Below are 19,373 nucleotides of genomic sequence, written 5' to 3' on the forward strand. Positions count from 1 at the left end.
TTAGCATAATCCACTCTAAAGTGTATCTGGGGTTATTTTGACAGCTACAGTATTTGATTGAACAAGCTTTATCTTTTAGTATTGTAGCGAGTTCTTTTTGAAAGGCTGCAGCACATTTGTGAGCATCGCCGTGTGTTGAACTCTGCAGCGGGTTTGCAGCGGCAGCAGCAAGTACGCATGGTGATTGTTTGGTAGCAGCATTATGTTCTAATGCACCTCCTGCGGCGTATAATTACAGATCCTGTGCAGCTGCAAGAAAAGCGTTTCTCACTTTGCGCCTCAGTGGCAAACACAAACCTACTCTTTCCTGGTGAAAAATAAGAAAAACATGTCACACACTGAGACTTTGTAAAAGCTGAGAGGCATGCGCAGGAGGGGCAAGGGGAGCAGGGGATGCATCTTATTTGAGTGCAGCCAAACTTTTCCTTTTTTCTTTTTCGTTCCTCTATCTGTCAGTATGAAAGAAGTTGTTCATTTCCTCGTGTCCTCTTACACATTCTGTTTGTCATCTCAGCACATCAAACTGTAACTTTTACAGAGCAGTGTGTTTGTGTCTGCATGTTTCTTTCTTTCTTCTTGCCTAGCTGTACACCGTCTGTGTCTAATTCTGTGTAAGTGTTGAAATATATCACAAGATCTAGCTCTCTGCTGCTTTGTGCAGCAGCGTGTTTTTACCGGTACTTAAAATTTTATAAGCGCTTTATTTTAAACAAAAATGTCAAATATGTATTTATTGTACCTGCTCAGTTGTGTATATTTGTCAGTCAGATAAAACGGTGCAATTGAAAGATTTCACAATAGACGGCCTTGACTCATCTGCAAACACTTGCCATTTATTTTTTAAGCTGTTTTGAAACCAAAAAAAGGTGTAGCACAAACCGGAGAACATTCACCTTCAAAGTAGAAGTTGTGCTATGCTCTTTGCGCCAAATTTAACACTAGTGACTCCCAGCAGCCTCCAGCAATCACTTGCTAACTGGTTGCAGAATACACACTTGTCCCTGGGTAACAGTGCTTACAAGTGGGCATTATTGACCGGTCTAAAGGCTTTTGTGAGTGGAGCATTCAATTTCACAGTGACTGCTCCAGCAATCGGTTAGAGAATGCACATTTTCTCCTCGCTATTAGTTATTGCCGTATGGCGCATGTTTGGCTATGCAAGTTGGGCCTAACTCTAGCCCTAGATATCTTATAGCCTTTTTCCACTAGTACCAGCGTGGGTCGATGCTGTTTTTAGGGCTTTCCATTAAGTGGTAGTACCTGGTACCAGGTACTTTTTTAGTACCTACTCGGCCAGGGTTCCAAGCGATCTGAGGTGAAAATGTGACATCAACGGACTGCATGCCACTGATTGGCTAGTCAATGGCTTCAGTTAATGAGTCATGAGCCCCATGAGTCCCTTTACGAAAATACATTCCAACAATATGGGAAATGGCTACACAAAAAGCAGCACAGGGGTTTCCGAGTCTGACAAAAAGCCATACTACGAGCAGCAGGTATACCATCGTCTCAACATCCTCCATTGTTGTGGTGTTGGTGTCGCATATAAATGATGTCACAGGACTTTTGGCTGCGTTGCTACAACGACCCCATGCACATTTTGTGATAGTTGATTGTATATTGCCAAGTTGAGCTAATGGGTAGCGGAAAAGGGCTATTAATTGACACTGTGATACTCTGTGGGATGCTAAGTTTGGACCTTAAAGCATATTATTTTTCATAGAATTGTGATTTATTCTTAGAACTCCACCGAGTAATTAGCCAGCGGCTGGCATATGACAGTTTTGTGCCCTAACCAGAGACCAGCTCTTCAGCCTAATGAAAGTCCGATTATGAACTGGTCTGCTCCATGCATGGGCAACACATGCACAGCGGCGCAGTCAGATAGCTGTATGCATGCTCACATTCATACGCTAGCATGCAGTTAGCGTGGTAGCTCTTCACGCTGAGTGAAAAAACGAAGTTTGACAAAGTAAACTGTAGGGGGACCATCATGAAAATGTTCAGAAAAACAGAACTAATCAGACACTTAAATCACCTTCAGCCTGAACATGGACACTTTAAAGAGGCTTACAAAAGCAAAGTGGCTGTCCAGAGCTCAGAGCCAGCCAGAGGCCAGCTGCCCTGGTAAGAGCAAGAGGATCAAAGCAGTTATGGGGATAATTACGAAGTGCAAGTGTCTGGTGAATTTAGAAACATACTGGGAAATGATGTAAGTACTTGAAATTTGTTTTGTTATATAACTCTGTCGGGCCTGGTTTTGTTTGGTAAAGTGAAAAATGTCAGGTTTGTCCGTGTAATTATTTGTGCTGCTTCTCAGTAGCAGACCATTTTATTTTGGAGCTATTTAACTGAGAGAAGAAAATTCTGTAACTGACTCCAGTTTAGGGGGGAAATTGTAACATTTAAAGAAAGTATACCAGTTTGAGGCACATCTGTATCAACTCTTCAGACACAGCAGCTACATCCATCTTTTATGTACAGATTCTTTATTGAACTCATTTGGCATGTCCCGTAAGTTATAATTTGACATTATATTTATTTAAGTAAAACATTTGGGTCAATGTTTAAACACTGTATAGCAGCCGAAGTATAAATTTTCTGGCTATAGCGCATCTTGATATGTGTAGGACTGCATGTTTGTCAAACAAGGTCATTTGATTCACTTATTAATTGACTTTTATTTGTACCGCAAATGTAACAAAGCCAGGCAATTTACCTTTTCTTTCTGTCTCCAGCGACAGCTTATCCTGAAGGATAAGTAAGAAGAAAACAACCATTAGATAAATGCAAACACATCCACTCACCATAATTCTGCATTGTTATCCCCTATCATTACCTGCCTTTGAAATCAGCTTAAAATGGCTGTTGTAACCAGGGCTCTTTGGACACACACACACTCATACACAGTGACACAAACAAAGAGCTTGCTTCACTCATCACAGCTGACACTTCTCTGATGCAGGGAGAACTGTCGATATTTTCACCACGGGGGCTTTTGTGTCATGTTTGCGGTGATGAAGAGAGCACAACAAAGGGAAAGTGCAGATGGGGAGGCTAGGAGGGGCTGACGAGGTAGAGAAGAGGAAGGGGAGACAAGGGGTGCATCTAAATTTAGATGTTCTCAGCTGCCAGAGCAGCACATTGTGCCTGGAACAAAATCACAGTATCATAGATGGCTCTTTCTTCTTCTTCTTCTTCTTCTTCTTCTTCTGTCAATACCACATCTCACCGCATTCGCTAGAGGTTCGCTAGTTTTCTCCCTTTGCTGCGCTGGCAACAGGTTATGAAATGATGAGCTGAGACTCAGTACGAGATATGAATAAACAAATCTGTTCTCAGTCCTATAACAAGATATTCTAAAGTAGAGTGGTTTAGATCATGACCGTGGACACAATATCTTATTAAAAATAAGCTACTAGCAGCCAATCTGATAAACTGAGCTATAAAGTGTCACTTAAGCAGGAGAGATGGGTCACACACACAGGTAAATTGTGTGCAGCCCATCTAACAGAATCTCATAGAGTCAACTGCAGCTTTGTAGATACAGAGCCTGGTGACAGTGGCATCAGTGTTATATCGATTTCAATGTTTTGGGGAAAAAGAGAGAACTGATGGTGCTTTGTGACTCAGTACTGATAGATATCCCGAGTATCAGAATCAGTTTGGCCATTGCATCTCCAAGCTGATTAAGTGGAGGGTAGGCTCAGACTCAGACAGTCAACATTCCAATTGATTTAGGTGTAAATTGAATCACTGTCCAGGTCTTTTTACGTAACAGTCACCCAACAAGATTATGTCACTGCTCTACTAGGAATTTGCCTGTTTCTCAAAGCTTAACCAGGTAAAGACTGAAAACCTGTTGCTGGAAGAAAAAAAAAAAACAAGGTTGTTTACTCCAACCTAACATGTCATCAGCTCATAATTTACACCAGCTAGAAGGACATATCAGATGCAGATAATTAGGCATGTGACCCACACACAGTCCTTTCTTTTCTTTGTGGCAGTCATTAATGACCCAGTCCGGTCAGCTCTCGGTGCTCCATGTTCAGAATGACACCAGCATTGATTGACCAGAGGGGGGTAGGTATGTGGGGAAAAGATGACCAGCTAATAACCAATAACACGCAATATTGATGCAGATTTGGTCTTGGACTGGATGCATGAATGGGAAAGGAAAACGAAACCAAAACTCAACATAAATTATTTCATTAAATGACTTGTTGATTGATTTGATTGGATGTTGTTGGGGAAGGGAACCTTGAGGAGAAACACAGACTCTCACAGTACTCCGCAAATCTAATAAATGCATATACAGTAACTTCAGTATTCTGAATGTGTTGTGCTCTATTTTTTCATAACTTTTAAAATGAGATCACAAGCAGCCTTCTTGTTATCTAGTAAAAAAATGGATGGTTCTGCTGCTGCAAACAATACTGTTTGTGTGCAAAACGTGAACACGGTGAAGGAGAATGATGAAGAATGTGACTTAGCAACAAGATAACTGGTAGAGACACCAAAATGTAAAGACATTGAAGGAATATGTCAGCATCTTACTGATAAAATGCTTTTAGGAGGTAATGCACTTATTGTTGTGTCACAGTTCCTACCAGGTACGTTCTTATTTTGTGAATTGCATCCAGTCAATTTACGGCGATCTGCAGAATCACTTAAGGTAAGGTGTAATGCAAACTTTTTTTTTTCTACAGATGCATTCAAGCACACTTATTTTATCTGATTTCCAAATAACAACATCAGCATCATCTGATGCTCTTAGTGGGGTTCTTGACCTTTTGTCAAGGTAGGCTTAATTACCTTGACAAAAGGTAATTTTGTCATTGAATCAAGTTTCTGTAGGAGTTGTCATTAGGGTTGTAACAAAGATAAAATTCCTTTCCTAATCAGCTACTTGTAAATTTCCAGGCAGAACTGCTGATTAAGTATCAGTGTTGCCACACACAACCTCTTAAGTTGGAGAGCTGGTGTTGTGTCTTTCATCAGGCCAATCATTTGAGATCAGTCCGTTTGGTTAAACCTGCTTCAGGGTAAATTTCCCAGTGGCAAAGCACTCAGGATCTCTGACACACGCTCAAATCTCCTTCGTCACAAGGTGGAAAATGAGAACAAACTGTGCGCAGTGAAGAATGCAACAAGATTATTAATTTATTCAATTAGTGCTTTTGGGAATTGACCCACCTATCCAAGTATATTATTCATACATAAACTGATTTTACATATTTGAAGTGGGGCAAGGACGTTTTCTAGGACTTGTCAGCACTGTCAGACAACAGCTGAGACCTCTGCCAGTTCGTCGTCTTAATGTGTGAAATTTAATTGTGCCCTTAGGTGTTTCCAAGAAAAAAAAAAGACTTTAGGGGTCAGGTCTCTATTTTGCAGCAAAATGGGTAATTGTCATTCAGTGGAAATGTTTCAGCAACTGTCTCTTTAAAGAGAACTGCATGAATAAAAACATCAGGCCAGAGTAAAGACACTTACAGTGTGTACATTACAAGTTTATCTAGTAGTATAGAAAATAAGGTTACATACACTGTGAGTGCCTGCATGTTGTATAAAAGTACAGTACACTTTGCGTACTGTTGTTGTGTAACATTTGATACCATGTATAGCTCCCTATCTTGGCCATTTTCACGCGTTCCTACCGACTTGGTGTATTTTTTTCTTCCGTAATGCAGCTCAGTGTTCCTCATGTTATTCCATTCAAAGCCCCGACTCCCACTGTCTCATTATTCTGGGTTTTGTAACAGTGTTGGGGATGGCATTTTGGTTCTGTCTGTGTTCTATTTATTACCTGCTATTATTAGTACCGGTGAGGAGAAGGCACACACACACACACACACACACACACACACACACACACACACACACACACACACACACACACACAAAGAGAAACGGTTTCCCAGGTTTATTGGGTGAGTCACTCCTCAGCTGAACATGGTCTTATCTTCTGAGCAGGTTTATCCATGACTGCGAAAACAGAGCCAGCAGAGCGCTCCCAGTGCACTGTCTGTCTGCACAGAGGGACGTGGTGTTCAGAGAAACAAGCACCAATCATGTGATGCAGTGCACCAGGAGAGTTAGATTAAAGGAAACCAGGCATAGATATGCATGTTTGTGTGTCCTCCCCGACACACACCCCAGCTCATATATGTCTAAAACACCTTACTCTTTCCTGCTCTATTTAGCTCAGCATCCATGCTTTTGTTTCCTTGACCTCCTTTTTAAAATCTTGACTCCTGTGTGTTTATTTATTATTTATTACTATGGCGCTGTAGCTCCTGCTGGAAGGACGCCAGAGACACGGAAAAGAAACAGAGACAGAAATGGAAATATGTTTGACACGTGATGAGAATACTTGTTCCTTTGCTTATTAAAATGATTCCAGCTACGCTCTGTGACCAATAGCAACCACATTTCTGAGTATGCTGTCGTCAGACAAATATTTTTGAGTTGGCCGCCTGTAACTCTAGCTCCAGGCTGTGAAAAATATGCAGAGGGACTTGCACCATTGCCAGTAATGTTAAGTGCTTCTGACTCATTTTTATATTTGTCTTTCAGGAAAACAACACAGGTGTTTTCTCCAGTGAATTTTACTTTGTTGTTGTATACCAAAGGAGAAAAAATAGAGCAAATACTTAAACTATTAACTTAATGATAGCTAATGCTGCTTTTGGTTAACTGCTAATAGTTCAATGGCTCGCATGCCCCGGACAGGTTAACATTTATGATAACTGTTCAACACTGTTGAAATGTGAGCTATAGTGACCTCTTGAAATTTCTCATTAGGTGTGAGAAAAACGTCAACTACTTCAGCTGCTAGTGAGGAGAGGGGCTGTCTGAGGTTGTGTGTCAGCAGCAGGAGGCGAAGATGGCACTGTTGGTATTGATACTGTTGCAAAAGAATATTTAATTCAGTAGCAATTTCTATTATTGATTAGTGTCCGGGTACCAATATTTTCAACAACCGTGCACAGAATTTGGGCGCCTGACCACGAACTCCTCTCTATACCGAAATATTAAAATGTGAGGCCATCTGTTTGACAGCTCAGCTGAAATTTTGTGATGCAGCAGGGCAATGATCCCAATCACAGCATCAAATCTGAAAACGAAAGGAATCGAAGTGTTGCCATTGCCCCAGTCAGTAAAAGCTCAGATCTCAACCTGATTGAAATGCTGTTGTGGGAACTTAAGAGAGCTTTGGATGATCGGATGCCCAAAAACCTCAATGAACTGAAGCAACGCTGTAAAGGCATGAGGGAAAGATGTGAGAGGCTGATAAACTGATGCAGAAACAGATTACTTCAAGTTATTGCTTCTAAAGCCAATGAATCTGGGTGTGCTTATTTTTTTTACATGACTGCGCAGTGTCCAATGCAAACGTGCTTTTAGATATGACTGTACACTCTGTTAGCTACAATAAGATGGAACCAGCTGTGGATGAAAACTCAGCCAGTGTTTGACCCATATTTAGCAATTTATTGCAAAGAGACTGCTTGACTCTGCACCAACATCTGCTAAGCTGTGATGCTACATGTGTGGCCGACAGTGCACAGAGCATTTTAAACAGTGGAGCCAGAGATTTGGTGACAACTTTTCTAAAATTGCTACAACATCAGGTTCTCAGAAAGGAAAAAAAGAAGATAAGACGTTATATAAGCTGATAGCGGTATATCTGCAGGACAATGCCAGGCAGCCAGTAGCAGTTCTCCTAGTTTCCTAAATACTGATAATATGAAGGTTGTACTCCCCCAGTCTGAAAAAGCTCAGGCTAGACAGGATGATGTGATGCAGAGGGAAGATAGCAAAGGATACATTTTTCGGAGGAGCCGTTTCCATCTAGTTAAGTCTTTTTCTCTCATTTTTGAGGTTCTCTCTTCACTCTTAACTGAAAATGTTTTGAAAGGAAATGATCTCTCTCTCTTCATAATCTTGTAAATAATGTTTTCTTGTTTTTAAAGGGTGCTTTGACAGGAGAAATAAGCCCAGCAACAACACACTTAAAGGCAATAAGTTAAAGCGTGTCCTCTACACTATACTATAGTAGATTAAAGAGACCTTGCGTTTCAGTTCTGAGGGTGTTTTTGTGGTGACTCATGCCCTACTTCCAGCTCAGTTTCTGAGTCAAAGCTAGGAAACACACATTAGGAATTTTGGCAGGCGCATCTTGGAAAGCTTACAGTGATTTAGATCCTTTGAGGGAAAACTCACCTCCAAAGGGAGATTCTTAAATGTCACTTTAGCTCAGAAAAGCCCGGACAAAAAGAGCAAGAGCAAAGACTATGAATTGTTAGAATAATAACAATGAAAGTTGCTGAGTCTCTGCAGCAATCCGAACTGTAGTAACACACGCGCTGCCCTTTTGATAATGAAATTTATTTCTGTGGATGACTCACTTGATTGCTATTCTTATCCACTATGACTAATCAAAGAAAAAGTCCTTGCATCTTTCAAGCTGCTATTTCAGGTGAAACTGCTCTTTTTGTTGTAATTTCAAGCGCTGGCACCTCTTTTTGCTTTGAAAGCGACATTGTGTGATTGGCTCTCCTGACACATACTGTAGAAACTGAAACCTTACTCCTGTCTCTAAAAGCTTTGTCCTCCATACTGGTCCTTCTGGAGGCCGCCAAATCCACAGCTAAACCGACCGACGATCACTTTCTGTCCTCTTTCTGCCTCTCATGTCTCCACTTCCTCATTGTCCTCCCTTTGTTTCCACAAGCTCACCGACATCGTAATTTTCCCTCCCCTTTATCTCTCCGCGATTAATCTCAATCTCTTTGGCTCTCACTTTCACGCAGCATCTATCACGTTTTCTCAATCTCGCCCACCAACCCATCAATGCACTATTCTTAGCGAGACAGATTGGTGAACTATTTCACTCTTTCTTTCTTTGTGGCTTTGCAATTTTGGAAGTGTAGCTTCTGCATGTAAAACACTACATCTAAACAGCATGTGGATTCAAAGCACACTGCCTGCAATCTGATTCAACGTTGACATTTGATATACCGTCTTTAAGATGCAACCGTTTACAGCAGCATACTTGCCAATATTTTCAAAGGATTTTCGGTGGGGAGGGGGGTTAGCTCATCTCGCCTGATATGCTAGCTGATATGGTGTCCTATGTTACCGTAATAGACTTAGACTTTGCAAAAAGGCTTGCCCACTGTCCAAGTGGCTATAAATCTTTTGACAACCCCAAATGCCTCACTCACACAGGCTTATAGACAAGTCAGCAAGCGCCCGCTAGCCACAGGTCGCAAGGGAAAAATGTTCCCCGACCAGTTTGCAGGTGATTGCCAGAGATGGGTGATTGTCGCTAGATGAAATTGGTTTGTACATTTGTTTGAACACTGCCAACTAGCCAGTGAGTGGTAATGAAACAGGGAAAAGTGTGACACTTTTCTTGTCCAGTTCTAGTGAGCCTGTAAGAACTGCAGCCTAACTTTCTTCTTCTTAGCCGACAGGAAGAGTACCTGGTGTGGTCTTCTGCTGTTGTAGCCTATCTGCTTTAAGGTTCAACGTGTTGTCCACTCAGAGACGCTCTTCTGCATACATCGGTGCATTGATGCAGTATTTTATCTTGTTTGTCTGCTGTTCTGTGTATTTAATAAACACATTTTGCAAAATGTTAGACCTCTACACTTGGTCAAAGTCACGTAATTGTACTTGACAGCAGAGTGGTCTTTTCTCAATAAATATCCCCAAACTGCTCATGTCACTAAGCGAGGCATGAGTCAACGTGTTCATATGTAACATATCTAAGTCTAAGGTAAAATTACAAAGCACAGTAAACACTGCGCTTACACAGAGCATACGCAAGCCTACTGCTGCCTGCCGTGCGATGTTTTGGATGGGGATGGGGAGAACAGCTTTTGGTGCATAGGAGCAGCACACAGTTCTGCTTCCTTCTCAAGCAATGGGAACATACAGGCAGATTGATTTCTAATTCTGTTTCATGGCACAGAGACGCTGCTGCTGCACTGCAGGAAGTGCTCAACAAGCGATTTAATTTCTACCCTGAAATGTTATCTCCTGTTAAACCGGAGCACAAAGTATCTGTAAGCTAGATATAGAGCTCCCCTTCTGATCAGGTTGTTTGGGGAATTTTCTTGACCTAAATGAAATTTTCTTCATGCAAAGTTATTGCTCTCATAATCCTGCTTTTATTGAAGATACACGGGCTGGAACCTGGAAAACAGCTAAATTAAATCAGAAGGAAATTAAAATATTCCATCCCAGTAGTAGAATTTTACAAAGCATTTATGTAAAGGCAGGTTTGAGATCAGTTTTGTTTTGCTCTTTACATGTTTTGCTCTGTGTGTTAGTGGTAGTTTAACAAGCAGCAGAAGGTCTTGTGATTTCGTTTGTTTTTTCGCCATGTTTTGCCCATATTGTCTTATTTTCTCATCTGCTTTTTCTCTAAAAAAAAATAAAATGCTCTGCCATCCCTAATCCTTTGGTCATCAGCCACAGAGTCAAGTAATCAAGAGGAAATTACATCTAAATTAAATTACTCTTTTCCTCATCGTAATTAATTGCCGTTAGACAAGAGCCTGTGTGGCATATTAACTCGCTGACAGACATCCTGCCATACATGAACGTTTTTTTTTTATTTCATGAAATAATTTCCCATGCAACCCGATGCTGAGAAGCTCTAATCACTTACTTCACATTGACCACTCCCTAACTTAGGTCTTTGCCTGAAATGTTGCATTGCAGTTCACACACAGCGACAGTGCACACACGTGCACACAAAGGGGAAATTCGATTTGTTTAATTCCCATGCATTATCATTAAAGACGGGGTAAGACTAGGCTACACTTAACCCTCGACCACATTTATTTGTTTTTACATGCTCTGTTAGAGTTAAATAACTGACTTGGAAAAGAGGAACGCTGGCAGTGTTTCATAAATGGTTAAATTATAGAGAAAAGGATTCTTTTGGAAGGATAAAAATACAGATGCAGCACAGCAAATGGGGGGAAAAAAACAAGGAAACAAAGCTTATGATTGCACATTAATACAACATAATAAACCAATTTTGAGAAGTCACGATCATTAACCTAATTACTTGTACTGTAAATAGTTTTTATGCTACTTTCTGAACTGTTGCCCCTACATTATATTCATTCTATGGCTGTTGTTTGTCAAAAAGCTGATATGCCCTTAAACAAATGGTCCAAAGTGAGAAATACTTGCAGTTAGCTTATCTTAGCATACAGATGGGGAAACAAACCATGATTATGGCTGATCAAGTCCTGCTTTCACTGTATAGTAAAAAATAAAATAAATACAAATCATATCCTTGGGTGGTTTTAAAATGAGGTAAATGCAAAAAACAAATGATTACAACTTTATTTAGCAAAAATCTAACCAAAATGCAAAACATTGTGTAAAAAGTTAAGTACACCCTTACTGTTTCCATAGAAATCAGCAAGGTTAGTAAACAACCAGGTGTGTTAACACAATGCCAAGATGGAAAGATATCAGCAACGATCTTTGGGAATACACTGATCAATCTGGGAAAGGTTATAAGTCCATTTTCAAACAATTTGAGTTTCAGCTTTCTACAGTAAGACGTTATTCACATGTGGAAAATATTTGTGACTAAGATTTCCAGGAGTGGTCATCTCAGCAAATGCAATCCAATGTCAATATATATTCAATGATCAAAAAGAAAACATTGATAAAGTCATGACTAAATTTGGTTCTACAAGATACTGAATCATGGGGTGTACTTACTAATATTTAAAACCTTAGAACTGAAAGAGGTGGACTTGCCCGGGGTCTCTTGGGAGCTGATTGGAATCAATAAAACAAAAAAGCCAGCCGAGCCAACTTGCTATTTTTTTGCACGGTAAATTTCTGCTGTTTACATGTTTGAGTTAACTTGGCTGTAGTGATTTTCATGCTTTTTTTACTTGTTATACTGTTATGTGTTGCTTTGCCTTTTTTATTCCTCGATGAAATGTTTAAGGGCAGTTCAGAAAAGACAAACCTTCATTTACCAAGACCAGCTATTCCAATTCAACTTGATTGAATAATTCATCATTGGGAAAAAAGGGGGCATTAAGTCATGTACTTTGGGAATGTGATCATGATCTATTTAAATGTTATCACATGGTATCACTATTTAAATGTTATCAAAGCTATCTTCATTTAGAGGCTCCAAGTTAAACCATTGGGGTTGTGGGTTGTGTTCTGTGCTTTCCTAGGCTTGATAAGATGAGGTTTGCCTTGATAGCGGGGAGGGGAGCTACTATGGCCCTAATACAATCTGACAGATGGCGAAAAAGGACAGAAAGGTTACAAAGCAAAACCTGTGCTGTGATCGCTGACATAGATGTGGATGAAGACAAACGAATTGATGCCGTCAGGTCAACGGCAATGTCTGATTTTGTTCTCATGGACAGCTGTAACGCTGGCAAAACAAACACCTGGAATGCATGCGTCTTTCTAAAAGAAATGCAACATCAAAGAGAAAATTACATTTGTTGGTCACAAGCTCTACTGTCATACATCAGTAAACCCCAATGCACTGTGTGATTTGTTAAGTTGCTCCCAGTGTTTGAAAATGTGGTTACACTTTTATCTTATTTGTGGTAGCTCAACTGACACAACGGATTGCCAGAAAGTGATTTCTGATGTTTCTTTTAGTTTTTTTTTTTATGTCTAATATCTCTACTGATATTGGTAAATGGGCTGTAGTGAAGAGGATATTTGAAGGTGTTCTATATAAATAAAGAAATAACTGGCTTTGCAAATATCTGTATATCTCTTCATCTCTGAATCAATCCAGTCTTTAGTATTGAAATGAGAGTTGTATTTATCCTATAGACTTCTTGGCAAAAACTACAAATGCAAATTTGAGACATTTATCAAAAGACAACTATGCCCTGCACTAGAAAAATGTTTTGTCCGTATAGATGTGGTTAGGTTACATTTCACAGAGTGAAACTGGCCAGTCAACCAACTATTAGACTATTTTTTTTCTAACTGGAGTAAAAACTGCTGATCCTCCAACAGCCATTTGAAATTGGTCCTAAAAGCATCAGAAATCATTCTCTAAAGATTACCACGCTTGTTTGTCCTATTTTTTTTAATTTATTTTTTTTAACAGTGTGGGCCTTTTAAGATAATTTCACCATGTATTCATCAGTGGCTGAATTATACCGGTTTAGCTAGTTTGCTTTTTTAAGCCAATTTGACATAAAATAATAGACACATTCAATGATACTTTTGTCACTCTCGTTAAACCTTTGCCTTCGTAACAAGAACAAATTCATTATAAGCTAAAAACCTGTGTTTACCTACTATTTCATATCAAAATGGCTGCTGTGAAGTTTGTGTTGTGTAAGGACTTAATGCATTATCAGAAGCATGCTAATAGTGTCACTGAGGCTAATATAATAGGTGCTAGCTGTCTACCAAATTGCACCTTAACTAATTAAATTGCTTTGGGTTATTTAAAAAAATGATGTTACTAATAACATGTTTTGCTGTGAACTTAATGTATTAATCATCCATCTTTTTCTGTTACTTGAAATTCTAGTATTGTGTTTTTTCTGTGTTGTGAGTAATTGGCGGGTATATCAGTTTATATGACGCACATTGCTAATCAAGATAACCAGCATTACCAGATAATGTTTTCAGTTTTATTCAGATCTCGTCACTTCTCGACATTATTAAACCACAACAGCAATGACCCAAGCACCAGACTCGAGATGTTAAAGCAGTAGTCAAAAAACCAATGGGTGATTTTTTTGAGTGGTCCATCTTTTATATACAGTCTGTGGTCACAAATAGTGCAATAATGCCAGGCTAATTAGGAGTTTTCATTTTCAGGATTTTAGCTTCCTAAGGTGGATGGACAAGCAAAGAAGGTCGCTAATGATTGTTGATTATTTTGTAAAAACTTGAGGGTTACATTGTGGGGTGTTCAACAAAACCTTTAAACTTAATCTAAGTTTTTATTTGCTGTTTGTTAACTGGCTTGACTCATTTTGAATAAACTCCATAATACCCGCTGCAGGAATAGCTCCAAATGTGTCATATGACACATGAATTGTGTAAACTGTAAATATGGCTCTGAATCTCTGATTCATATGTACACTATAACCTCTTGGTCTTACTTAAGCTTCCACTTTGAATCTTCCCTTAGTCCAAATTTAGCTGGGGTCTGGCAGTAAATATACCACAACATATCCTTCATCTCCAACACCCATGCTTGGTTACTGTTGCTATGCATGGTGGATCGTTGCCGTCACCGGCGCATCCAATAGGCATGTCGGCGTAGCCCGGGAGTCTAAAAACAGCATTCTATATTACAGCATATAATGAGAATGGCTTCATCAGTGTGCTCTCCAAATGTCAGAGCAGTTTTAATGATCTACTGAGCACACACACACACACACACACACACACACACACACACACACACAAACACACAAAGAAGCTATATGTCATGTGTGAGTGTGCATGCAGTCACAGTGTGTGGCTCTTTTCTGCATTGTTGGCATTTTTAAGCAATCTCACCTTCCTAATAGTGTTCAGCGTTGAACCTATTAGTTCTTTCCACCCTAACACTTTTGTGTTCCACCCTTATATTTTTTTTCCTCCACCATGATACATAACATGTGCATAAGCAGCTTAGAAAAAAAGTTTAGTGTTTTTTATTCCCGTGCTTCGCATTTCCGCGAGATTCATGAGGTTGTTTACAGGGGCGGGGTATTACTCATCATAGTGAAGCCAACAGGAGACACTTTAACTGTTTTTGTAACACACAGAAACTGAAAACCCTCTACTGTAGCACAATAAAGCACAACAGCTTATGCGATGTTTTTGTTTTAGCTGCTCAAATGGCATATATGTCAGACAACCCCTAATTACTTCTTCCGGGATGTGTGCTTTGTGTGTTTTGATGTTAACAGTATAACAGACTGAATTCACCAGCAGGTTGGGAGAAAATACACCCAAAATGATTATGAAGCGGGAAATAAGATGAGGCAGATACAATAAGAAAAGAAGAAAAGGAATTGGTTAGCAAGGGGTTCATAAGATAACTAGCAGACAAAAAGCTGGAGAGAAAGAGGAGCAATAAGAGGAGAATATGACAGTGGAAAAGAAGTGGAGGCTTGATTCAAAGAGTGGGACTTGTGGAGGGGACAATATGAGCACAGAAAGACAGAGTAAGGGGGAAAGGCTTATGAGCGAACATGCCGGCCGGGGCTCTTGGTGCAATGCAGAAGGCATTGCCATGGAAACGAATGGAGGGAAAGAGCAGACGAGGAGGAGGAGGAGGGGATTAAATAGGAAGGAAGAGATCACTGCCTCATACTGTGGAGTTTTCACGAGATGGGAGGGGCCGGTAGACAAACGAGTAACAAGTGTGGAAATGGAGTTAAATGAATAGCTTCTCGATAGTTTAACACTGGAGTTCTCCCACTTGTGTGCATGAAACTACTCATCGTAACAGAGGCGTCGTCGCACTTGTGGCCAAATTGTGTTAAAATTTAAACACACTCTTCAGCAGACTTGTGCGGTTTGGTTGTGAGCGAGGACAAAGTTTTGGAGAGGAAGTTAGTGCAGAAGTTACAGTCAAGTATTTCCTGTACAAGTTACGATTCTTATTTTTAAAAAAATGAAATAAAATAAAAGGCAATAGCGGATGAGCCTGTCGCTATGGCGCTAGTTGTCTCAGGTGGCATTGTCTGAGGTCCAGATCTGAGGGCGGGGGTTGTCATGGCAGCAGGAGTGCATGGAGTTTGTCTGGGTGTCATGCTACAACACATACAGACCTTTCCCTTTCTCTCTCTGTGTCTCTCTCTCGTGCACACACACACACACACACACACACACACACACACACACACACACACACACACACACACACACAGGTTGTTGGAAATACTCTTTACTGCAGGATTATAAATAGAAGGTACCAGAAGGCAGCACCCCTCTCCTCATCTTCAATGCCCATGGGACCCTATCATTCTCATCTTCCTTTTCACCCATCTATCCTCAGCACTCGTCCTCTCTCTTCTTTAGAGCCCCACAGATGCAGCTAGTCCGCTTCAACCTAACATGCATCTTTTTAGATTGTTGCAGACATCGACAGCGTTTTTGTTAACATGGGATGCACCACAGTTTATTTTCAGCTGGATTTCATTTGAACAAAAGAGCTCTGTTCAGTAACCTGTAGCATTTTAAGATTTGTTCAGGTGAAAGCAAGAGAAGGTCTAGCAGATTGAGAGAGAGATACATAGATCTGTCCTCCTCTGTCATTATCATCATTTTAACACCCAAAACTATCATCAAGGGCCTCTGTTTTGCTGTCTGTTTATCTCCACAGTGATGGTGATGATGCAGGGTGTCTGTGGTTGTCATGGTAATGAGCCTGGCATGGTAAGGATGCTTAATGAGACTGGAGATGCTCGGGCTAATGAAGTGGGACGGCTGGGTGTTCGCTTAACTGGCAGTGATAAGGAACCACTTGTTAAGTCTGCTGTGCTGCCTTCACTGCGCTGTTTTGCTATATATCCAGGCTCCTATACAGGGCAGATGTACGTGTTTCTACAGCAACCACCGCTGTAGTCGTAAAGGCGCTCTGTGATGTATTACTTCTCTTTGTTATTGCTTTGATAAGCAGCCATTTGCCTCATAATTAACATGCTCAAAGAAGAGGAAAGCTTTTAATCCCCACTGGAAAGTTATTGAAAAATATTTTTTGGCCAGAAAATCTCCTTTCATAGGGTTGACCCAGAAATTAGTCAGAGCCACTGTGGAGGTTTTTCTAAAGTGAGCTTTGCTGACATGACAGCTCACAGCTGCTTTCTCATCCTCCCGTGTGACTAAACTGTCACTGTGTGGCCCGGGCTGTTCACGTGCAGACACTTTGTGCACATGTTGCACAGAGGTGTGAGTGCGCAAGCTGCATACCCGTGTAAAGGTGTGAATTTACAGTTGTGGACATCGATCTCTTTTAGTGTAGTTGGTAAAAAGCACGGTTTATTACACAGTAATGACAGATGCACAGATGCAAATATTAGGGCCAAACAAAAATAAAAGGAAAGAACTCTGCATTTTAAAGCAGAAACCAGAGACTCTTTGGAGTGTTTGCTTGAAAAATTAGCGGAAATGCCAACTCTTTGATAAAACTGACCTAAAACTCTATGGCTAATGCTACAAGAATGACATCGAGGCCGAGGTGTGGAGTGATAAAAGTGAAGGAAAGAGCTGCACAACCTTATACTTCATATCCTGAACCCAAATCACTTCATCTGTGCCCTGCTGCTGCTTTTTCAGCATGCCGAGTCACACGGAGATACAGTGTGTCATTACAGGGGATGATGTCCTGAAAGCTTCTTCTGGGGTTAGCACTCTCTGGCTTGCTCTCATTCTCCTAACGTCAGCAGGACTTGCAAAGCCTTGAGAACCCTCCCCTCTCCTCCTCTCATCTCCTCATCTTTTTGAGCTCAGCCTCTCACCTCTCCCCTTGCCCTGCCACCCACTACTCTTCCCCATGCTGCCAATTTGTGTTTCTGCCTTACAAGCCGAGGCTCAGGAGGTCCTCCTAAAGGCTTATTGCTCCCTAGTTGCAACAGCCATTGCAAAATGGGCTTTGTGCATTTAAAATGGACTGTAGTTATACCTGTGATGTGGAGCTGTTTTTCAGTAGCGCAGGGACACCCCAGTGGATATTGCCTTCTCGCTAGAGTGGCCTCGCTTCATAATAAAGAGTGCAGGGATCTGAGCTTTCAAGGCAAACTTGAATTCTTGGTTATTTGTGGTGGGTAGCTTTGAAAAAAGCAAACATTTTACACAGAAACACACTCACAAATAACTAAAGAGAAACATCAGACATTTTTAGGCAATTTGTGCAACTGAGTGTGTATGTGTGTAAACTTTGCTTGGCTTTACGAAGTATCTTAAATTCTCATAAGGGTCACATAATTTCACCGTTAACCCCTGGCGACCTTAACAGGCAGCTCTAATAATCCTCAGATTATTATACTTAGTGGATTAGCCTGTTGAAATAAAGGTACTTAAAGAAGGGAACATGACCTCTGTGTTCTGCTTTCAGATGGCGGGACAAAGAAGCTCCGCAGCACCATCCGGCGAAGCACGGAGACCGGAATCGCCGTCGAGATGAGAAACCGAGTGACACGGCAGGGCAGCAAGGACTCAACCGACGGCAGCACTAACTCAAACAGCTCCGATGGAACGTGCGTGTCCCGTCCGACAGTGTATCCGTTCGCTCGTCCATATACACAATACCTGTTCATCCAGCATGAGTCTGTTTCTCCTCTTGCAGGTTTGTCTTCCCTACCACACGCCTGGGGCCTGAGAGCCAGTTCAGTGACTTCCTGGACGGACTAGGCCCCGCTCAGATCGTAGGCCGGCAAACATTAGCTACACCCCCAATGGGTAAGCGTGAAGTCGGCCAGCATCACCATCTAGTCCCGTGCAGTCCACTCCATTCTCATCTGTTTTTATCATACAAAACTAGTGGAAGTCATCGATTGTTTCTATTTGATAGCGTTTGATTGAAATGTGAGGCATATAAGCGGGACAATATATTGCACACCAGCACAGTCAGATCATTCAGTTAATACATTATCAATCAGAAACTCCGGTTTCTGTTTAAAACTTTTTGCAGCATGCATCCACTTAAATGCACAACAGCATCGTGAAATACTGCCCAGTAATCGTGTATTCGCTCAGCAGGAATGAAGTTATTCCTGCGTGAGCTATAAATCTTTCATGCAAAGGTTACTGGTTTTGAAAAAATAACTACCCAGAGCAGTGCACTCCTTTATATCTGGTGGTGAAGATGGTGTTGTAGCTCTATGTGGCCCTCTGCTGCTGGACATTGTCTGTTGCAGCTGCAGTCCAGGCAGAGATCTCAGCTGCATTGAAACTTCAGGGGTTTTTAAAGAATTGTTTTTTTTATAATGGTGTTATATTGAGTTTTGGTTTGTTTTGATCTATAGGGGATGTAAATGTAGGCATGGTAGACAGAGGAGGGCAGCTAGAGGTGGAGGTCAACCAGGCCAGAGGGTTGACCCCCAAACCAGGCTCCAAGAACATACCAGGTACTCACTTCTTGATGAAAGCTACAATTCTGTGGGCTTAGCAGCACATGCATGAGGCTCACTTTTTCTTTTTTCATCTGCAGCAACCTATGTGAAGGTGTATCTTCTGGAGAACGGCGTGTGCTTGGCTAAGAAGAAAACCAAAGTAGTGAAGAAGACTCTGGACCCCACCTACCAGCAGGCTTTGTTGTTCGATGAGAGTCCTCAGGGCAAAGTCCTACAGGTAAGTAATCCTCTTTTTCTAGCCTTTACATTTTA

General features: G+C 41.0%; 1 protein-coding gene across 2 annotated transcripts in view; it reads left to right on the forward strand.

Annotated features, from left to right (window-relative positions):
- rims3 (regulating synaptic membrane exocytosis 3) overlaps nucleotides 1–19,373 on the forward strand; it is a 47,030-nt gene that overhangs the window by 21,031 nt on the left and 6,626 nt on the right. For both annotated transcript variants that reach the window (XM_085149536.1, XM_085149538.1), the window contains exons 3-6: nucleotides 18,104–18,245; nucleotides 18,335–18,447; nucleotides 19,014–19,115; nucleotides 19,199–19,338. In XM_085149536.1, coding sequence (XP_085005662.1) covers nucleotides 18,104–18,245; nucleotides 18,335–18,447; nucleotides 19,014–19,115; nucleotides 19,199–19,338 — 497 coding nt within the window. The remainder of the gene's footprint in view (nucleotides 1–18,103; nucleotides 18,246–18,334; nucleotides 18,448–19,013; nucleotides 19,116–19,198; nucleotides 19,339–19,373) is intronic.

This window comes from Neolamprologus multifasciatus, chromosome 22 (assembly GCF_963576455.1).
Source record: "Neolamprologus multifasciatus chromosome 22, fNeoMul1.2, whole genome shotgun sequence".
Lineage (NCBI taxonomy): Eukaryota > Metazoa > Chordata > Actinopteri > Cichliformes > Cichlidae > Neolamprologus > Neolamprologus multifasciatus.